Raw genomic sequence first — 17542 nt, forward strand, 5'->3', positions numbered from 1 at the left:
GGTGTCAAAGTCTCCCCTTCATCTTAGCCCCCTCGCCTCAGTTTGTTTTCAGTTTGTATCTACCCTCCCTGGTTGTCCCAGGCTCCAGCCCCAATCTGCAGACCTGTCCCCAGGGCCACCGTCAGCCTGTAGAGTGTCTGGCTTTCGGATCATCTTGTCAAACGCAGTCACCAGCTGGTCAAAATGGGGCCGCTGGGTACGGTCCTTCTGCCAAGTGTCTAGCATGAGCAGATGTAGTCCAGGAGGACAGCCTGGAGGTGGGGGAAGCCGGAACTCCTGTTCTATTGCATTTAGCACCTGGGGGTTGGAGGAAGACCGTGGTGAGGAGAAGCTACTGCTAGTGGAAAGAGTATCTTGTTGGTTAGGTCAGTGGGTGGGCTGGGATCAGGCGGAGCATGAAGCTGGAGCGGGGAAGGGACTTAACGATACGGAAGCCAAGAGAACTTCCAGTGTGAGCGGATTAGAGACTAGAGGCTAAGAACCTATGAGTCTGTGAGGCTGGTGGGTTGGAAGGATGGGGGTGGGGGATCAGCAGTGTCTAGGTCAAGAGCTCACCTCCTGGTCACTCATATCCCAGTAGGGTCGCTCTCCATAACTCATCACTTCCCACATCACTATCCCAAAGCTCCAGACGTCACTGGACGTTGTATGTTTTCCGTGAGCGATGACCTCTGGGGCTGCCCACCGAAGCATACAACTTGGGCCCTGAGGGGTGGGGTTAGAAATAACAGCAGCAATAATGATCTCAGTGGCCGCATTTATTGAGCGACTGCTATGTGCTCACATGTCTGCCTGGCGTTCTCTCCTGGATGGAGCCCTGGTGAGCCCCATCCCTTCAGACACTGTGATATGCCACGGGTGGTTCAACCCTGGGTCCCAGCTGGGTCTCCAGCGCCCTCTGGAAAAGGCTGAGCCCCCCAGGCAGTGCTCTCACCTGAGGACTGTGGCCAAGACGAGCCACTTTGCACACCAGGTGGCTATTCACCAGCACGCTGTGGGCAGAGAGGGCACGGTGCACGAAGGCGAAGCTGGACAGGTACTGCATGGCTGCGGCCACTCCTCGCTGCATGGCCACCAGCTGCAGGCTGCTGAACTGGCCCTCCCGCTGCTGAGGGGCAGGGTGGGCAGAGCTCAGCCTCCAGCAGCGGGGTGGGAAGCCTTGACCTGCTGCACAGCCCAGCAGGTATCAGCATGAGAGGGAGCGGGGATTAAGGAATCAGAAAATGGCCTGGGAAGGAAGGATGAAGACCAGCGGGGGTGGGGGAGCAAAGATGTAGGGCTCTGTCTCCTGTCTCCGAGACAGCTGAGAATTGTAAACCTCCCCGGACCCCAGGCTTCCCCAGCCGCGCCTCCCGGCCCCCAGGCTGGACTGACCCTGAGGAAGCTGTCCAGGGGACCCAGCTCCATGAGTTCCGTCAGCACCATGAGGGGCCGGCTCTTGGTGACCACGCCCTCCAGCCGCAGGATGTTGGGGTGCTGGAACTGGCCCAGGACTGCAGCCTGGCCCAGAAAGGTCATCTGGAGGCTCTCGGTGCCTCCAGCCCACAGGGCCTGGATGGCCACAGCCTGTTCCCGCCGTCCCCGGGGCTGCAGGCGGCCCCTGCGTACTTCACCAAAGGAGCCTGGGAGGACAGGGGCAGGTCGGGGAGTATGGAGGAAGGACTGCAGGCTCACGGTGTCCTGCCCCAGTTTGAAGGGATCCCGTCCCTTCCATCCCCTTCCTCTGCCACTGCACACCTGCCCCAATGACCTCCTCGATCTTGATATACACGGGATCCACCTCCCTGGTAAACTCCCGGATGGCCTGGCAGGGGTCCTCGTACGTGGAGGGGTCGATGTAATACTTCACCCCAAGTCCTGTGGGCAAATGGGGCATGTCATGAGGGTGCGGTGCAAGGCCAGGCTGCCCGCACACGGTGGGGGGGGGGGGGGGGGGCGTGCCCTCTTACCTACAAAGGCAGGGTCAAGGGCTTCCCCTCAGCCTCGGGGGAAGCTAGCCTTGCGTGCTGTGCTCAGCCCCCAGCTCTTGGTCTGGGAGCCCCCCCCTCCCCGCCCCCCCCCCCCCCCGCCGTCCTGGCCCGGCCCCTCCCCACCCCATACCTGGACTGCTGTACTGCTGCAGTTGCTCTGTGTAGCCCGTCCCACGCCGCTTCCTGAGGACAAACCAGAGTCCTGGAATGACTCCCTCCCGTTCTGTCCCCCTTTCAGCCCCCACGCCGGCCACCCTCTGGCCAGGGGTCTGTGATCCCTCCTTCCCACCTGGGCACGGACCCTAAGGGAAGGGGCCGGGTGGCAGGAGGTGGGCGCCAGTGGGGGTTTCTGCGGTGGGCTGCGGGGCTGCAGGACGTGGGGCTGTGCTGTGGGGTGAGCGGTGCTCGGACACGGCAAGAAGGGGCTCACCTCCGGAACACGACAGCCAGCACGGTGATGGCTGCCAGCAGGAGGAAGGCCAAGGCCCCCAGGATGGACCCAATTACCAAGGAGAGTCTCTCTGGCAGCTGGGTGGACAGCTCACCTGAGGAAGCAGCCACCCAGGATCACTCATGCGTAAGGCCTTCCCTGCACGCACACCTACATACCCCCCGCCCCCCACCGTGCACCTGCTCAGACCCACCCACAGACCCAAAGGCCAGCCGCTCAGCCATGAGACTATCCTCAGCCTCCTGGCCCACACGATCTCTAGTCTGGAGGGTGCTGGGTGAGGGGTCAAGGCCTGGAGGGCCCCCCGGGCCTCTCCTCACCATTCCCTGGTGCTGCCCCCTCCCCATCCAGGCTTCCTCTCACCTTGAGGCAGCGTCTGGAAATAGACCTTGCCCCCGTAGGGGCCGTGGCCTGCGGCAGTCCGCGCCCGCACCTGGAAGCCATAGATGTGGCCAGGGCTCAGCTGGGTCACGGTGGCCGTGTTGGTCTCGCTGGTCAGGGTGAAGGAGTGGGATTCATCTTCTGCCTGGGGGTGACAGCCGTTCACTCCCTGCTGCCCAGTCTGGCCCCTCAGCCCTGCTCCCACCCCCAGGCTTCCTGGCACCTCTCCCCCACCCCTGGCCCCACTGTGGGTCACCCCCTCTCCTCCCCACCTGGTCATAGTAGCGGAGCTGATAGTCCAGGATATTCCCGTTAGTCTGGTCTGGCTGTGGCCAGGACACCGTGATGCTGTTGGATGCCCGGCTCACCTGGTGCAATGCAGGGACTGCAGAGGGAACTGGGGTGGGGGGGGTTAGTAGGAGGGTCTCCAGGGCCTCCCCCCCCCCCCCCCCCCCCCCCCGGCAGCAGGAGTGGGGGAGGGGGCTGTAAGGAGGCCAGGCCAGGCGTCAGGCAGAGTAAAAGGCTCACCTGCGTGGCTGGTGCTGACATTGATGGCGGCAGCCTGGGGAGGGTCGGGGCTGAGCTCTGACACACCGTTCACAGCCTGCACCTCCAGGATGTAGGGCACATGTGCCCGGAGCCCCCCAACTAACACTCGGCTCTCAGTCAGGCCCCTCTGGCGGGGGTCGAAGTGCACCTCATCCCTGCAGCGGCGACAGGTGCCCGGGGTGCCCGTGCCAGGCTCCTGGTGGCCTCCGCATTCCTTGCACACGACATTGAAGAGCAGGTCCCCGCGTCCCCCCAGCTCCTGAGGCAGGCGCCAGTGCAGCATGAGCACTGAGCCTTGCACCTCGAACCAAAGCTCCCGGGGAGCCGAAGGCGGGCCTGGGGAGGCCGGCGAGGGTGGGGGCAGCGAGGAGGGCCAGGGAAAGGAGTCGTTGGGGTAGAGGTGGGGGAGGAGGGGTGGGCATGATGGAGGAAGTTAGGAAGCAGGGGACAGCAGGTGGCCCAGAGGGGAGGAGACCAAGAGCATGGGGTGGGGACCAGAAAGCGGAGGTGGGTGGGAGGAGGGGTAGGAGGTGGGCCAGTGCAGATGGAGTCAAGGTGAGAAGGAGGTGTGTAGCAGGGAGGGACAAAATGAGGGAACAGGAGAAAAGTCACTGCAAATGCACACCAGCCCCATGTGTAGCCCTCGGGCTCCCCTTCTCTGCCGCCCCCAGTCCCATTTCCACCCCCTGGGCTGGTGGGAGACTCACCAGTGCAGGGGGCCTCTGGGGGGTCGGAACCGGCCCTGTAGAAGCCCTCAAGGCAGGGGCAAACAGGCGCCGCAGGGTCGGGGGCGTGGCTGCGGGCTGGGCAGGGCAAGCAGGGGGCGTTCCCAGCCGTGGCCTTGTAGGAGCCCCCGGGGCAGGCTGAGGGGCAGAACCGGGTGAGGACTTCAGGCTCACTCCACTCACTGCCTCCGGAGCCCACATGCGTCACATGCATCACTCGGGCATCCTCCCAGCCTTCCACTCCCCAGGGAGGTCTCTCCTTTCCTCCTGAGACCTACCCCCCAGCCCCTCTTCCCTCTGTCCCTCACTCAGGCAGATTACTTCCATCAGGTGACTGGGGTGGGAACTGCATTTCCTTGGGTGGAACAAGTGAGGTGCGGTGGGGGACTATGGGCAGGACAAGCCCCTGATATAGGTGTCTGGCTCGACCGTGTAACCTCCCTCTGCAGAGGCCTTCCGCAGCCTCTACCCTGCAACAGAAGCATCCCCCTTGGCTGGTACCCACTGCCTTCTCCTACCTGCATCCTGGTCACCTGGCCCTGTGAGGATCACTTCCGAATTACACGGCATATAGGGACAAAGGACCCACCCCAAGATAACCCAGGAGTGTGATCTCCATCACTTCCCAGGCCTGCAGCCCCAGGAGGCTCAGCAATGTGGAAGTCTCCAGAAGGTTCTAGAAATTTGAGATGAGCCTATGACACCATATTTGTGTGCTTTAGAAAATAAGTCTGGAGAAAACAAGAGTCCTTTCCTAAAATAGCTTATTCCTGAACTTTTGGAGGACAAAGTAAAGTTTGGGGTATTCAGCAGAGGCGCCCAAAGGTCGGGAGACGGGTGGGGAGATCTTGGGCAAGTGCACAGTGGCAGAATCTCACCTTGGCAGGCCTTGTCTCCACGGGCGGGCTGGTGCCCTGGCTGGCAGCGGCAGCCCCCAACAGCTACCATCCACTTGCCCTCCCCATTGCAGTGCAGCCTGGGGGGGCTCCCCCCGGCCTGTCCCCCACCTCCATCCTCCTCTGGCTCTGCGTGAGCCACACAGGTGCCCACAGCGGCCACCAGGGAGGCGCCTCCGGCCCCACTGGCCTGCGTCTCAGGGAAGGAGGCGAAGGCGCGGAGAACGGAGGGGCAGGTGTAGGAGAAGAGCTTGACCGCCACTAGGGCCAGGCAGGCCCCCGTGTCCTGGAAGGCCACGTAGAAGCCTCGCTGGGTGAGGGGGCCGAAGCTCCTCTCTTTGACATTCAGCTGCAGCCCGGCCCGCTGCCCAGCGCCGCGCGGGCCCACGGCCCAGGCGGAGGAGGCGGGGAAGCTCTCGTCCGCTGCAATCGTGTCCACCTTGGTCCAGCGTTTGAGGTGCCAGGAGGAAATGCTGTCGGGGCCATCGGGCTCCTCCGCCTGGCGGTAGTAAAGCGTGAAGGTCTCCCGGCAGGTGCCTCCGGCCACGCCCAGGCTGGCACACGCCCGCACTGAGAAGTGGAGTCTGATGTGTGCCCTCTGCGCTCCTCGTCGCTCTACAAAGTGTGTCTGCAGCCAGTTGTCCTGCCCGGTGCCCGGAGGGGCCCCTGCCACATGGCATGCCTCGAAGGTCCGAGTCAGGCGTCGCTGGTCGTCCAGAACGCTCACTTCATCCCACTGTAGGGAGGGCGGCCGGGGAGACAGTTAGCTGCATGCAGAGCGGGGTAAGAACACGCGGAAGTCCTGTTCCTCTCGGGAGGATGAGTCTTACCCCATTAGTCTCTACCCAGGGCCTCCCTCCCAAGTTCCACACTCTAGGAGCAGGGTGGGGGAGGTGCGCTGGGGTCAGGAATGCCACTCACCCCGCCTGGCGGGTAGGTGAGCCAGCCAATCTCGGATGTCTCTCCAGTGGTGTCCAGAAGCACCTCTGCCCAGAGATAAGAAGGGACACTCAATGGCCAAGCCTCCGGCCGGTGCTGCTAACCCTCACCACATTCCCATGAGGAAAACAAGAATTCCCCTCCCTGGTGCTTTGGATCCACCAGCAGGGGCACAACTGTCTGTCAGGAGCCTTTCTTGGAAACCTTCCCCATCCTTTGCCCCTTCTTGCCGTCTTCACTCTTTTCTGCCCTTTCTGAATCTTTCCCATTTCCCACGCACGGTGGCAGGCAGGGAATTCTCCAGTCTCCCCTCCCTCTTACCTTCCAGAGCCAGAACTGAGGACGCCAGCCCCAGGACCCAGAGACTGCACACCATGCCCGCCACTCCGCTCCCTGACCGGGCGGCCCCCTCAGCAGCCATGGGGCATCTTCAGGGCTCCCACCATTGCCCTGGCCACCACCCTGCTCCCAGGCGGGGCTGCTGCTTTGTAAGACTGGAGGTCTGCTGCCGAACTTGTTTCCTGGGGAGACACATAGGACCAGAAGAGGCAGGTGGCAGGGAACTCCACTGCTACACAGATGGCCCAGACCCCAAAACCTGACTCTGTGTCTTGTCCGATAGCTCTCAAACCACCCCAGCACCAACCGAGGGGTAAAGGCCTGTAGGAAGCCGACTTTCTCCTGACTTGCGCCAAGTCTGCCATCTTAGAGGGCCATGTGATGGGTCACTCCCTCCCTACTTCCCACAGGTGACCCATCTCTGAGCATTTCTTACGGCCCTCCCTTAGAGCACAGGGTAATTCTGGGCCAGTCTTACCCTTTTCTTCTGGAAGGAGCTATTTCAGTTCTTTCTCTTCATTTCCTCTCCTCTCCTCCTCCTACGGCCACCCTGCGTTGGAAGTCAGAAGATTCTTCTCATTAAAACAAGCAGAGTAGAAAGCTGCTCCTTCCCTAAGGACACACGATTCCCCCTCGCCAGCACCTCCTGACCCACATAAGACCTGGACACTCTAGACATTGCAAAGAGGCAGCGAAGCAAGAGGGAACACAGGAAAGAGCTGTGGGGTATGATGGGAGGGAGGGTGGGGGAACAGACATGAGAAGAACAGAGGCATAAAGATGCCGTCTGAGGAGTGAAGGGGTTGAGCTCTGGGGGACTGGCATGCCTACATTTGTGAACAGAGGTCTCCTGTCCACAAGGGGTACACTTCTATGGCATGCGGAAAAATAAATGTATGCCACATATAGGAAAAAATGCTTCTCGCACGCTCACAATGAGAGGACAGAATGGGGAAACAACAGTGGCATGCCATCTTGTCCTAGGAGATGAAAAATGCCCTGGGTTGAAGGAAATGTGAGAAACAGGCTCTCTAGATTCACGGCGCTTGTAAGTTCAAACTGGTGTTTTCTCTTGGAAGGACACTTGGCAATGTCTAGCTAGCAGGTTCACTTCTGAGAGTTTGTCCTTCAGGTACTGTATCCTTTTTTTTTCTTTCAACCTTTATTTATTTTTGAGAGAGAGAGAGACAGAGTACAAGCAGGGAAGGAACAGAGAGAGAGGAAGACACAGAATCCAAAGCAGGCTCCAGGCTCTGAGCTGTCAGCACAGAGCCCGACGTGGGGCTCAAACTTGCGAACCGTGAGATAGTGACCTGAGCCGAAGTGGGATGCTCAAGTGACTGAGCCACCCAGGCGCCCCGGTACTCTATCCTTGGATCTGGTTGCACAGAAGTTCAAACATGGATATTTATTGCAGAATTGTTTGGAAGGGAAAAACCTGTAAAGTAACTGTTCATCAAGAGAAAGATGGTTAATAAATTATGGCACAACCTTAAAAAAGAATAGGGACAACAGTTTATGCACTGATTACAAAAATAATTTCTAAGGGTAAGTAGTCCATGCAGAATGGTATAAAGTGTGTTCCCAATTGGGAACCTAAAAAGGCCATCCCTGTACAAGCACACCCCCATGGCTCACAAGCACATGATGAGGGGGCATGGCTGCCTCCAGGGTCACGATGAAGACCAGTGGGCTCAGACCTGCCTTTGCTTATTGGTCTAGATATTAGTGGGGACCCATTTCTCTCCTGGTGACTGAGTCTCAAAAGTCTGCAAGTTGCATGGACCAGAGCGGTACATTCCATTTATTTCTGTGAAGAAGAAAATAAGAGGCAGGTTGTTCAAAGCCGTCAAACTGAGAGAGAAAAAAGAAAGCCATTGGAAACTGGAACCTATTTCCTCCAGGACAGTCGTGGCCAGGTGATCCACACCATCATTGAAAACTGCACATTTCATAATGAGGTCAAAATCAAACTACTGCACTATTTAACTTCGATAAATAAGAAAGTCATAATTTGATTCCTGCTAATCTAATTTCTCTGGCAATGCTGGCTGTCTTGCAAGATGAAGCCTTCAGTGTCCCCCCCCATGTGGTTGTCATGAAAGGGCACAGCTTTTGCAGCTGTGTGGGCTGGTGCATAATGGGTATCTGCCCATCAGCCACTGAAATTTCCCTTTCATGCCACTAGAACCCTACTTGTGAGATAGAGTTTAACTTAGAGCATATAGCAAGTAGGAAGCATTTCCAAATCACCCGGTTGTACACCTTAAACTTACACGACGGTATACGTCAATGGTCTCTCAATAAACCTAGAAAAAAAAGGAAGCATTGCCATACGGCAAATGATTCCTGAGAAACAGAGGTTCTTTGCAAATACTGTCCTCAATGCTGCTAGAATCATTCACAGACTAAATGTTTCAAAGAACAGGGAGACCGTGAAGTAAAAAAGCAGGGCCCCACCACCAATGGCTGCTCAGTAAATATCCTGAAGGAACTCATGTTGTGGCTGCATCCCCCAAACTCTCTGTGGCTTAATTTGGAGACATGCTTGTCACACCAAGGCAGACCAGACTCTGTCCAGCGCTATAGGGTCTTTAGGAATGCTGTTATCAAGAACTGAAAATGCCAGCAAAATGTCTTTAAACAAGGAAAGCTATTATATCATTTGCCCAGCAGATATTCTCCAAAATAGCCTCTTTCAGGCAGAAGATGGATGGATTCTGGAATATGTAACAAAGAAAAAACTGTAAGCACTGTGTCTTCTTCAACTTATAACTAGACAAATAATCATGGAGAAGGAATAATAAACACTTTGGATGCATCTCAATGAATTTTTTGGGGGGGGTGGGGGAGACAACAAGAGGGAAGAGATATACTGCAGATCATATCAGCTGCGCAATATGGAACATTCTAGAAGATGAGGGATGGCAAAGTATTTGCTTTGATGACCCACAATACAAGCAACACAGTCGCTTGTGGCTACAATAGGGCGTGTATGCACAGCCTCAGCGTGCATCTTAATGACAACATGAAGCTGGCCTGTCTCCAGAGGATCCAGAAAAGAGCAAAAGCAAAAGCAATTAGAGAACACGTTAAAGCCACTCAGCTTCTGTCCTCAAGAGGCATCAGGAAGAAAAGAATTAAATGGAGACATTGCGTGTGGATTGCCACTTTCCAAATTTTGTACAGATTTTTGCCAAGAACAAAGATATTCACTAAAAAATGGTTGAGGATCTTCAAGTACCCAGAAGTGTCCCTTGCTGTCCGAAGGGACCTCTTTTCGATGTGGATCCAGAAGACTGAAGGTTATAAATGAGTTCCTTCAGAAAACAAAAACTGGTTGAGTGAGACTAGGAGGTTAGGTCAATTCTCGCTTATCAAAAAAAAAAAAAGATATATTCAAGTCTTTTCCTTTTTAATATATAAAAAGAACTTGGGTGTATCTCTATGGCAAGAATAAAAATTAGGAAAGAGGAAACTTTAAGATATGGAAGAAACTGCTGTCAGCTAATTCCTACCACCGCAGATTCTTTTGAAAGAAGTTTCAAAGGCAGAAATGTAAGTGACAAGAACACGCGCTCCATCCACCTGCCTGGAATACTAAACAAGCAGGACTTAGAACTTGATTTTCAAAGGTGCCTTCAGTGGCTGAGGACTAGGACATCTTTTCGCATTTAGTCTAGGAGTGTGTCCTAGAAGCAGTCAAGGGCATCCCTGTTGCAACACAGGTGGGGGGGAGGGGGCGGGGGGGAGGGGGGTGGTGTGAGGGTGGGCCTGCTTTGGATCCCTCTAACTTCTTGAGCTCGTGAAGGGAACCGGTCCATGTTGAGAAACGCTTTAAGCCATGAAAGAGCAGAAAACTTCTCCCAATCAGGGAAACATTCACATTTCAGATGTGTGTATGGTTTGAAAAACAGAACACCAGAAGCAGCAGAAATGGGGATGGAAAATGGTAACTCAGAAAAGAAGACTGATTAGACAAAATTTCATATGACAAAAATTGCATTCTATGACTTCACATTTTTTTTCTCAGCTTCTTTTCTACATATATCACTTTACATCTTTTCACTATAGTAGACACACTGCATCCACAAGCCTGCTACATTTCTTTGGTTTATAAAAATATGACAGTTCGTAGGCATCAGAATTGTGTTTTGTTTCCAGAAACTGGCAAAGATGAAAGATGTGTAGACTCTTAGCTTATAAATCACAGCTTCTGAGTTCTGTTATCTTTAAAAATGAGAGGCTTAAAAATACATTAAATGACTACATCTGTAAGAATTTAAAAAATTAACTGTCCTCGAATTGAAATGTTAAATACGGTAATTTTATGAACAAACTGAGATGGCTTAATATAGTTTATGCACCTCAATCCACAAAATGAGTCTTAAAAACATTAAGTGATATAAACCTTATGAATAAGCTTGAAGGAAGGTATGGCAGAAAATACACTGAGCCGTTAAGACTGGTTCCTTCCTGTAGGAGGGAGAAATGAAGGATAGTAGGTGGGGGGTTATTAACTATGTCTTAGGTATATTCCAATGGGTTTCCTTGTTACAACGAGCATATCTCATTTTTACAATTAAAACAAAATCTCATCATGACCATCGAAACAAAAAAAAAAAAAGGAAAAGATTTTCAAAACCCAGACTCACCTAGCGTATGTTTACAGGTGATCCTCCCCCCACCCCCTTTTTCTCTCTGGGTTTCAAAATAATCTAGAGATTTTCATCTATGAGAAGAAAGCAGAGAGAAAGAGGCAGTAGGAGTTGGGAATAAATGAGCAAAATAACTTTATCCCTGGATTTTCTTTAAGCTTCTCTCCGAAGAAGTTCAAATTGCCCCACTGACAGTACCATGCTTCTCTTACTGGGTCCTAGGCAAAGGACTGCAGCTTTCAAGGGGGGGACCAAGGCGGCTGGACACTCAGAGCACAAGACAAGGGCATCGTCACTAAGTGAGCCCAGACGGGAACATTCGGAGAGGCAAAGCAGGCTGCGGGGCCCAGCAGGGCAAGGGAGGTCCCAAGGGCAAAGGGGCCAATGGTTAATGTGTGGTGTGACAGGTCCTCACACCTGTTAGCCACAGGGTCAGCGTGGGAGGGGTCAGAAGCACAGTCCCTGTCCTCGTCCTGTTCTGCAGCTGTTAAACGCCCAGGAAATTCCAGGATAATCCTTGCTCAGCTTAATGCTGCTGCCTCTACCCTTTAATCTCCACCTTGGACATGGTCTCAGTCGCTGTCTCTTGGAGCTCTGGCTGCCGGCCTTGAAAAGGATCCCCTCAGCCCTTACAGCGGCATCCAGAGCACACAGTGAGGACGTGGCTGTCCTCTGGCGCTTCTGGCCCCTGCCGCCCTGGTGGGAGAAGCCAATTTGTGGATTACCTAGCAGAGGAGAGTCCTGTGTCCCTTGAGGCCTCCAGCCTCCAAGAATGTCCCCCAGAGCACGCAGATGCAGACGAATGTGCCTCCCACTCCCAGGCTGTGGAGCTGGGGGAGGCTTTTAAGATGCAGGCAGTGTCTGGGAGTGGCAGACAGCCACTTAGACTGAGCCACTCTGGCTGTGCACGGACCACGGACACACGCATGGCTTTGGAAAAGGGCGGAAGGGAGGATGTTGGTGCTGTCAGTACGTGTCCGCGGGAGATGAGCACATGGAAGAGTGTAGAAGTCCCCAAGAGCCAGGACCAGTGCCCGTGGGAGCAAGTGCGAGAGCGTGTGAGGCAATGTGTGTGAGGCGAGATGGGTGCAGGGCAGCACGCGTGCTGGGAGGAGTGCGTGTGTGTGCGCGCGTGTGTGCGCGCGCGTGTGTGTGCGTGTGTGTGCGCGCGTGTGTGTGTGCGCGTGTGCGTGTGTGTGCGCGTGTGCGTGTGTGTGCGCGCGCGTGTGTGTGTGTGCGTGAGCATGCACATCAGAGCAGATCCAGAGTGCTCCTCATACTGATGCCCACGAGCCCTTCTCCTCACCCTGGGTCTGTCCCCACTCTACCCCCAGTGGGCCTGTCGACTGCCCTCTACCCCAGGAGTCGCTGCTGCCGAAACATCTGGGCTGGGAGAGTGCGAGCTGAACAGGGAAGAAGAGAAAGGGAAACCAAGGCTGCCTCAACTCCCCAACCCCGCCAACCTGCCTCCACCTAGTGGGAGGGAGTGCGGCGGGGACATGGGACCTGGGGCCCAGCTCAGGAGAAGGTGAGGAGCTGTAACAGCGGCCGGCAGAGAAGAGGAATGTTCCAGCCCTTCACATGCTCAGACCGCTGGTGCCTGTTGCTCCTAGGCACCCTGGTGACATAATCGTCACTGCCAGCCATCTTCTTGAGCCCTGAATGAACCAACAGACTCCCAAGGAGTCCCCTCTCTAGGCCACTAGGTAGGTACACAGAAGCCCCCACCCTCGCCTTCCTGCGAGGAAAAAGGGCCACTGCTCTGAAAGAACCAAGCAGCCCCTCAGAACAGCACCCTCAACAAACGACAAGTCGCAATCAGGCAATGCCCATTACCTGGACCTCTCCCCGCACTGCCAACAGTTCCACAGCACCTTCCCACCCAGCCAGCATCTCCCCTTCTGGAACCTGAGTCAAGTTCTCCTGGCGGGTGGAGGGCCTGGCCCCGGTTTAACTTATTGGGAACAGGCCCAGCCGCTTCTCTCCACCGGCACCGCCAGGGACATTACAACATCAGCTATGCTGGGCCCAGGCCAGCTCCCCCAGGGATGGGAGGAGCGAGGGTGCCAGACAGCCAAGATTGGAGGGTGGGGGTGGGGGGGCAGGTAGGGCCAAGCACCCAGATGCAAAGCGAGGGGGTGGAGCTGGGGCAGAAGCAAGCAGCAGACTTTGGTTGCAACTTGGGGGTTACGGCCGGGGAGCACGAACGGAGCCTTCTCTCCGCTCCACGGCTTAGGGGTGGGAATGGGGGTGGGGGAGCCGGGGGGCAGGCGTGGGATCAACGTCCTCGCCCCTCCCAGCTCCGTGGGGATTGGAGAGATGCCACGGGAGTCAGAAGGGTGGGCGATCCTCTTCGGAACGCTGGGGGCCAGGCTTGGCGAGGACCCCTACGTCAGGACCCCCAAGCCAGAGCCAGAGCAGCGCCTCGGGAGACACAGTGGGGGATCGCAGCAGCGAGGGTGACAGTGGTGTCAGTGATGGCTGGTCAGAGGTCGGGCAGCCAGCGTGGACAGTTTCGCACCCCTCACGAACCCACCTTCGCCTTGGGGAAGGACACTCAGCACTCCCCCAGGGGGCCCCCCCAGGATCTGCAGAGGCCCGGTCTGGAGGGCCCCTCTACTTTTGCAAACCTGGACGCCTCTGTCCCCAGGCACACCGCCCCCCCCACCCCACCCCCTCAACGCCGCCTGGCACCCCGGGGCTCACCTTCCGCCGGCCGCAGGCTCCGCAGGTCTGCTCCCCCCACCCTCCGAGGCCCCGCGGTGGAGCCGCGGCGCCCGCGTCTCCGCTCGGGTGCGGGGACCCCGCTGCCCGCGGCCCGGGTCCGCTCGCCGCCGCGCGTCTCCGGGGTTCCGGGGCGGCCGGGGGGCGGTGGCCGGCGGCGGGGGCTGCTCTGGAGGCGGGGCGCCCGGGGATCGCGCGGGGCCCGCGTCGCGCTGGCCGTCGCCGCGCTCGGTCGCGGGTCCCGCCGCCCGCTGCTCGGCTCTGGAGCGGCGGCAGGGGCGAGCGCAGCCCGGCCCGCCCCCTCCGCGTCCCTCCCAGCCCGGCCCGCCCCTCTCCAGCCCCTGCGGCCGCCCTCCTTCTCCCCTCTTCCGGGGAGCCGAGCCCGCCCTCCCGGCCCGGGCGGCGATGCGCGGGGGAGAGCGGGGTGGAGGCGCGGGGCTCGCCCTGGGCCCGCCTGTGCGCCGGGGCGGGGGCGCCTCCTCCTCCCGGCCGCGCGCGGCGGGGGGACCGGGGCGCCGCGGGAGGAGCGCGCGAGGGGCCCGGAGGGCGCGGGCGGCGGGCCGAGGTGTTTAGACCCCCGGGCCGGGCGCGGGCTCGGGTCCCCGGGAGCGAAGCGCAGGGGCGGCCGGCCGACGCCCGGGGCACCGCGGGGCACGGCGGGGCAGGGCAGGGCAGCGCGGCAGCCGGCCCGAACGCCCGCGCCCTCTCCCCACCCCTGCTTTTCGGCTTCAACTCTAGGAACTAAACCCGCTGTTTTAGTTCCTACTCAGGTTTAAACTAAGGTGGGCGTGAGCTGCGAAGAAGAGAAAGAAGGAAAAGAAGGGGGTGGAGGGAAAGACAAACTGAGAAATCTCGGAGGGTACGGGGGTGGGGTGGGGATGGGTAGGCAGCAGTGGAGCGGTGGCGGGGCGGGGGGGGGGCGCATCTGGGTTATGAAAGTGTCTGTGATCTAGCCTTAAACTCTTCCGCCTCTTCGTGACCCTGGATCTTGGTCAACGTTGGGGCTGCTGACTCCACCCTCCCCAAAGGGCTGGGAAGCCTGGGTCTGAAAGGGGAAGTCCAGATGTAGGTGCCTGGCTTTGCATTGCCCGGGCAAGTCGTGCACCCCTGGGTGGCTCCACCTCTGCCCGCTCCCCAGGGAGAACCTACCCACAGGGATCTGAGGCGTTGGGAGGTGCCTGGAAGGTTGGAGGAACCGAGGGGGCGCCGCGAGGAAAAATGTTTCCGCCCACCCCGAGCCTCTCCTCCGACCGGGGACAGGATTTGGGGGGTCTATTGTTCCGGTCCTACAGCGCTGAGCCGGGGCTTTCCCACGAAGTGCTGCTACCACCTGCTGGTTCTTTCAAGGAACACAGGCGACTGGTGGAAGTCCCTCTGGCCTTTCCCCCCTCCTCCCCGTATCACCGGGTGGCATCTCAGTTCTCCCACTTACTTACTTCGTTTATCCAAGACGAGGGAAAGCGCTAGCTAGCTGCAAACGGGCTGATCACAAAAGTGGTACTTAAGGAGCATTCAGAAACCGAGGAAAATTGTGAAAGAGATCTGTGAGCCAACAAGCACAATAAAGGAAACAATGCAACTCATTAGAAGGCACCTGGGAGAAACAAACCGGCTTTAATGAATTGGCTGAATGAGTGATGGAAACTGAAAGGCGACTGAACTAGTCCCCACTTGGCAAGGGGGTTGTTCCCTCTCGATATCTGCAGTCAATTAATAAGCCTAATGCTGTTGAATGATTCTGCATTTGGGCAGCTTCGATAAGTCCGCTTGCACCGGTGAGCCTCACCAGGTCTTGTTTCTTCCCCTTGCTCTGAAATTCGGTTGGTAGAGAGCTGCTTTCATTTCCTTTCCAAACCAGGCATCTCCGAGGCCTGGAAACACTTTTGTGAAGAAACCTGAATTTACATTGTATGTGATATTATGTAACTCATTATCCTAGTTACAGTAACAACATGACTGCCAGAAAGCTCTGGGTGCAGTGGAAACTTTTGTTTTTTTCCTTAAAGCGCACGATTAAATTATGTTAAAAGCAGCAACAAAACAAAAACAGAAGTTACTTTATAAAACCCAGAAATTCCAGTAGTAATTTGCAATGCATGGCATATGCTGACAGCATAGTAAAAATATCTGTTCTTTTCTATTGCCTGATGTATCCCATTGTTAACACTGCCCATTAGGTGCCTATGATCTGAAATTAAGTTTTTGTTGTGCGAGGCTTATGTAATGAGCATTTTTTTCTCTTGTTGATAACATTTGCGAGGGGTCCAGTCTTCAGAGAAAGCACCCTTGTACTCTGCAAGCAAAGAGGTGATTCCGATTGGCCCTGTATCATCATCTCCTGTGTGTTAAACCACGTTTTAAAGGTAGGTGGAGAGCACAGAATGCATTGTTAAGTTATGCTGCCACCTGCAGCTATTAAAAAGCAACGTAATGAATCTCTTTTTAAAGTTGAACATAAATCTTTGCCATAATTTGTTCAGTGCCTGGCACACATTGGGTGCTCCGAAGTGTTTTAGAATAAGTGAATCAAACATAATAGTATTTAAACTTGTTCTGCACTGGGGGGCAGGACCTAATAACGTTTGTGGCTCACCGAATTCATTATCTTGGGACACAGCCCTCTATCATGTAAATCTGGAGCCAGATTACAAAACTCCAGGTGGCTTGGGATGGATCTTTGATTCTGCCTCTTTTCTTTTTCTGTTTTTGCCTCCTTCTCAGGCTTTCAGTACCCAAGGATGCTCAATTTCTTCCTTCTTCCTTATTTCCCTTTAGGATGATGGATGCAGCCTATGTTATTACAGAGAGCTTTATAAGTAACTTCTGGGATAAGCATTCTAGTAAAAATCAATAAAAGAATTTGCAGAGCCCCCAGATCTCCCATACCAAGACATTAGTTATTTAGTTACGGTTCCAGATACACAAACTTACAGGGGCCCAGTCACTTCCCTGACCTGTCTCGAGGTCCTGTGGCTTTTTTTTTTTTTTTAATTTTTTTAATGTTCATTTATTTTTGAGAGAGAGAGAGAGACAGAGTGCGAGCAGGGGAGGGACAGAGAGAGGAAGACACAGAATCTGAAGCAGACTCCAGGCTCTGAGCTGTCAGCACAGAGCCCGATGTGGGCTCGAACCCACGAACTGTTAGATCATGACCTGAGCCGAAGTGAGATGCTTAACCGACTGAGCCACCCAGGCAGGTGCCCCAAGGTCCTGTGGCTTCTAAATACAGTCTTATTTGCCAAAAGCTGGTGTCTGGTCTCTAAATATTGTGCCCCATAAAAATGCCAAGTGCCCATTTATACAACTCATACTTTTTCTCCCCATTCAGAAATTTCTAGAGTGTTCTAGAGTTTTCCTACAGTACAGGTTTATTTGAAGGACAAACCCAGTTTGCAACTGACTTTTAGACCAATGGTGATTGATATCCTGGATGCTCACTGAAAGTGAATGATCTTCAAAGTTTCCCCATGAGAGCCTTACACTATGACATTACTTTAACCAAGCAATAATCAAAAGACATTCAGAAGTGTCAGTGTGCAGAGAGAAAAAGGAGGGCTCTTGTCTCACAACAGAATGTTTTCTCACTTAGAGACTGACTTCAGCTGCATGACACGGCAGCAGTGTTGCACAGAACAAGTGCAAAGTCGCAGGGCGGTGGTTTAAACAAATGGAGTGATTCAGGAATACGGGGGCAGCTCCTGGTCAGCAAGACTTAGGCTCCTGCCTTCCATCTTTCGGGCGATGCCTCGTTCTCCGGGTTCTCAGCATGTCAGCACTGCTCCAGCTATAATGCCTGTGAGCTCTGGTCAAGAAGAGGATGGACCCAGAACCAAAAGCAGAGCTTTGGCTGCGTTAGCACCTTTAAAGAACTTTTCCGGAAGGCCCACCCGCTGACCTGTCCTTGTCTGTT

General features: G+C 55.6%; 1 protein-coding gene across 5 annotated transcripts in view; it reads right to left on the minus strand.

Moving 5' to 3' along the window:
* The window catches only part of EPHB6 (EPH receptor B6), a 14532-nt gene extending 602 nt beyond the window's left edge, over nt 1–13930 (minus strand). Inside the window, exons 1-17 of one of the 5 annotated variants that reach the window (XM_086688147.1) lie at nt 13615–13928; nt 7564–7699; nt 6729–6800; nt 6233–6432; nt 5894–5958; nt 4955–5708; nt 4059–4214; nt 3331–3687; nt 3075–3199; nt 2785–2947; nt 2401–2515; nt 2101–2153; nt 1738–1857; nt 1375–1622; nt 935–1108; nt 556–705; nt 104–297 (exon numbers count right to left, since the gene is read on the minus strand). In XM_086688147.1, the coding sequence (XP_086544273.1) occupies nt 104–297; nt 556–705; nt 935–1108; nt 1375–1622; nt 1738–1857; nt 2101–2153; nt 2401–2515; nt 2785–2947; nt 3075–3199; nt 3331–3687; nt 4059–4214; nt 4955–5708; nt 5894–5958; nt 6233–6332 (2774 nt within the window). In that variant the 5' untranslated portion in view covers nt 6333–6432; nt 6729–6800; nt 7564–7699; nt 13615–13928. Of the gene's footprint in view, nt 1–103; nt 298–555; nt 706–934; nt 1109–1374; nt 1623–1737; nt 1858–2100; nt 2154–2400; nt 2516–2784; nt 2948–3074; nt 3200–3330; nt 3688–4058; nt 4215–4954; nt 5709–5893; nt 5959–6232; nt 6433–6728; nt 6801–7563; nt 7700–10661; nt 10884–13614 lie in introns of those variants that run through there. The other 4 variants (XM_086688153.1, XM_086688166.1, XM_086688160.1 and 1 more) reach the window with 4 other exon arrangements.
* Between the last annotated feature and the right edge of the window lie 3612 nt (nt 13931–17542).

The sequence above is a fragment of the Puma concolor genome, chromosome A2 (genome assembly GCF_028749965.1).
Source record: "Puma concolor isolate L17-30 chromosome A2, mPumCon1.1.hap2, whole genome shotgun sequence".
NCBI lineage: Eukaryota > Metazoa > Chordata > Mammalia > Carnivora > Felidae > Puma > Puma concolor.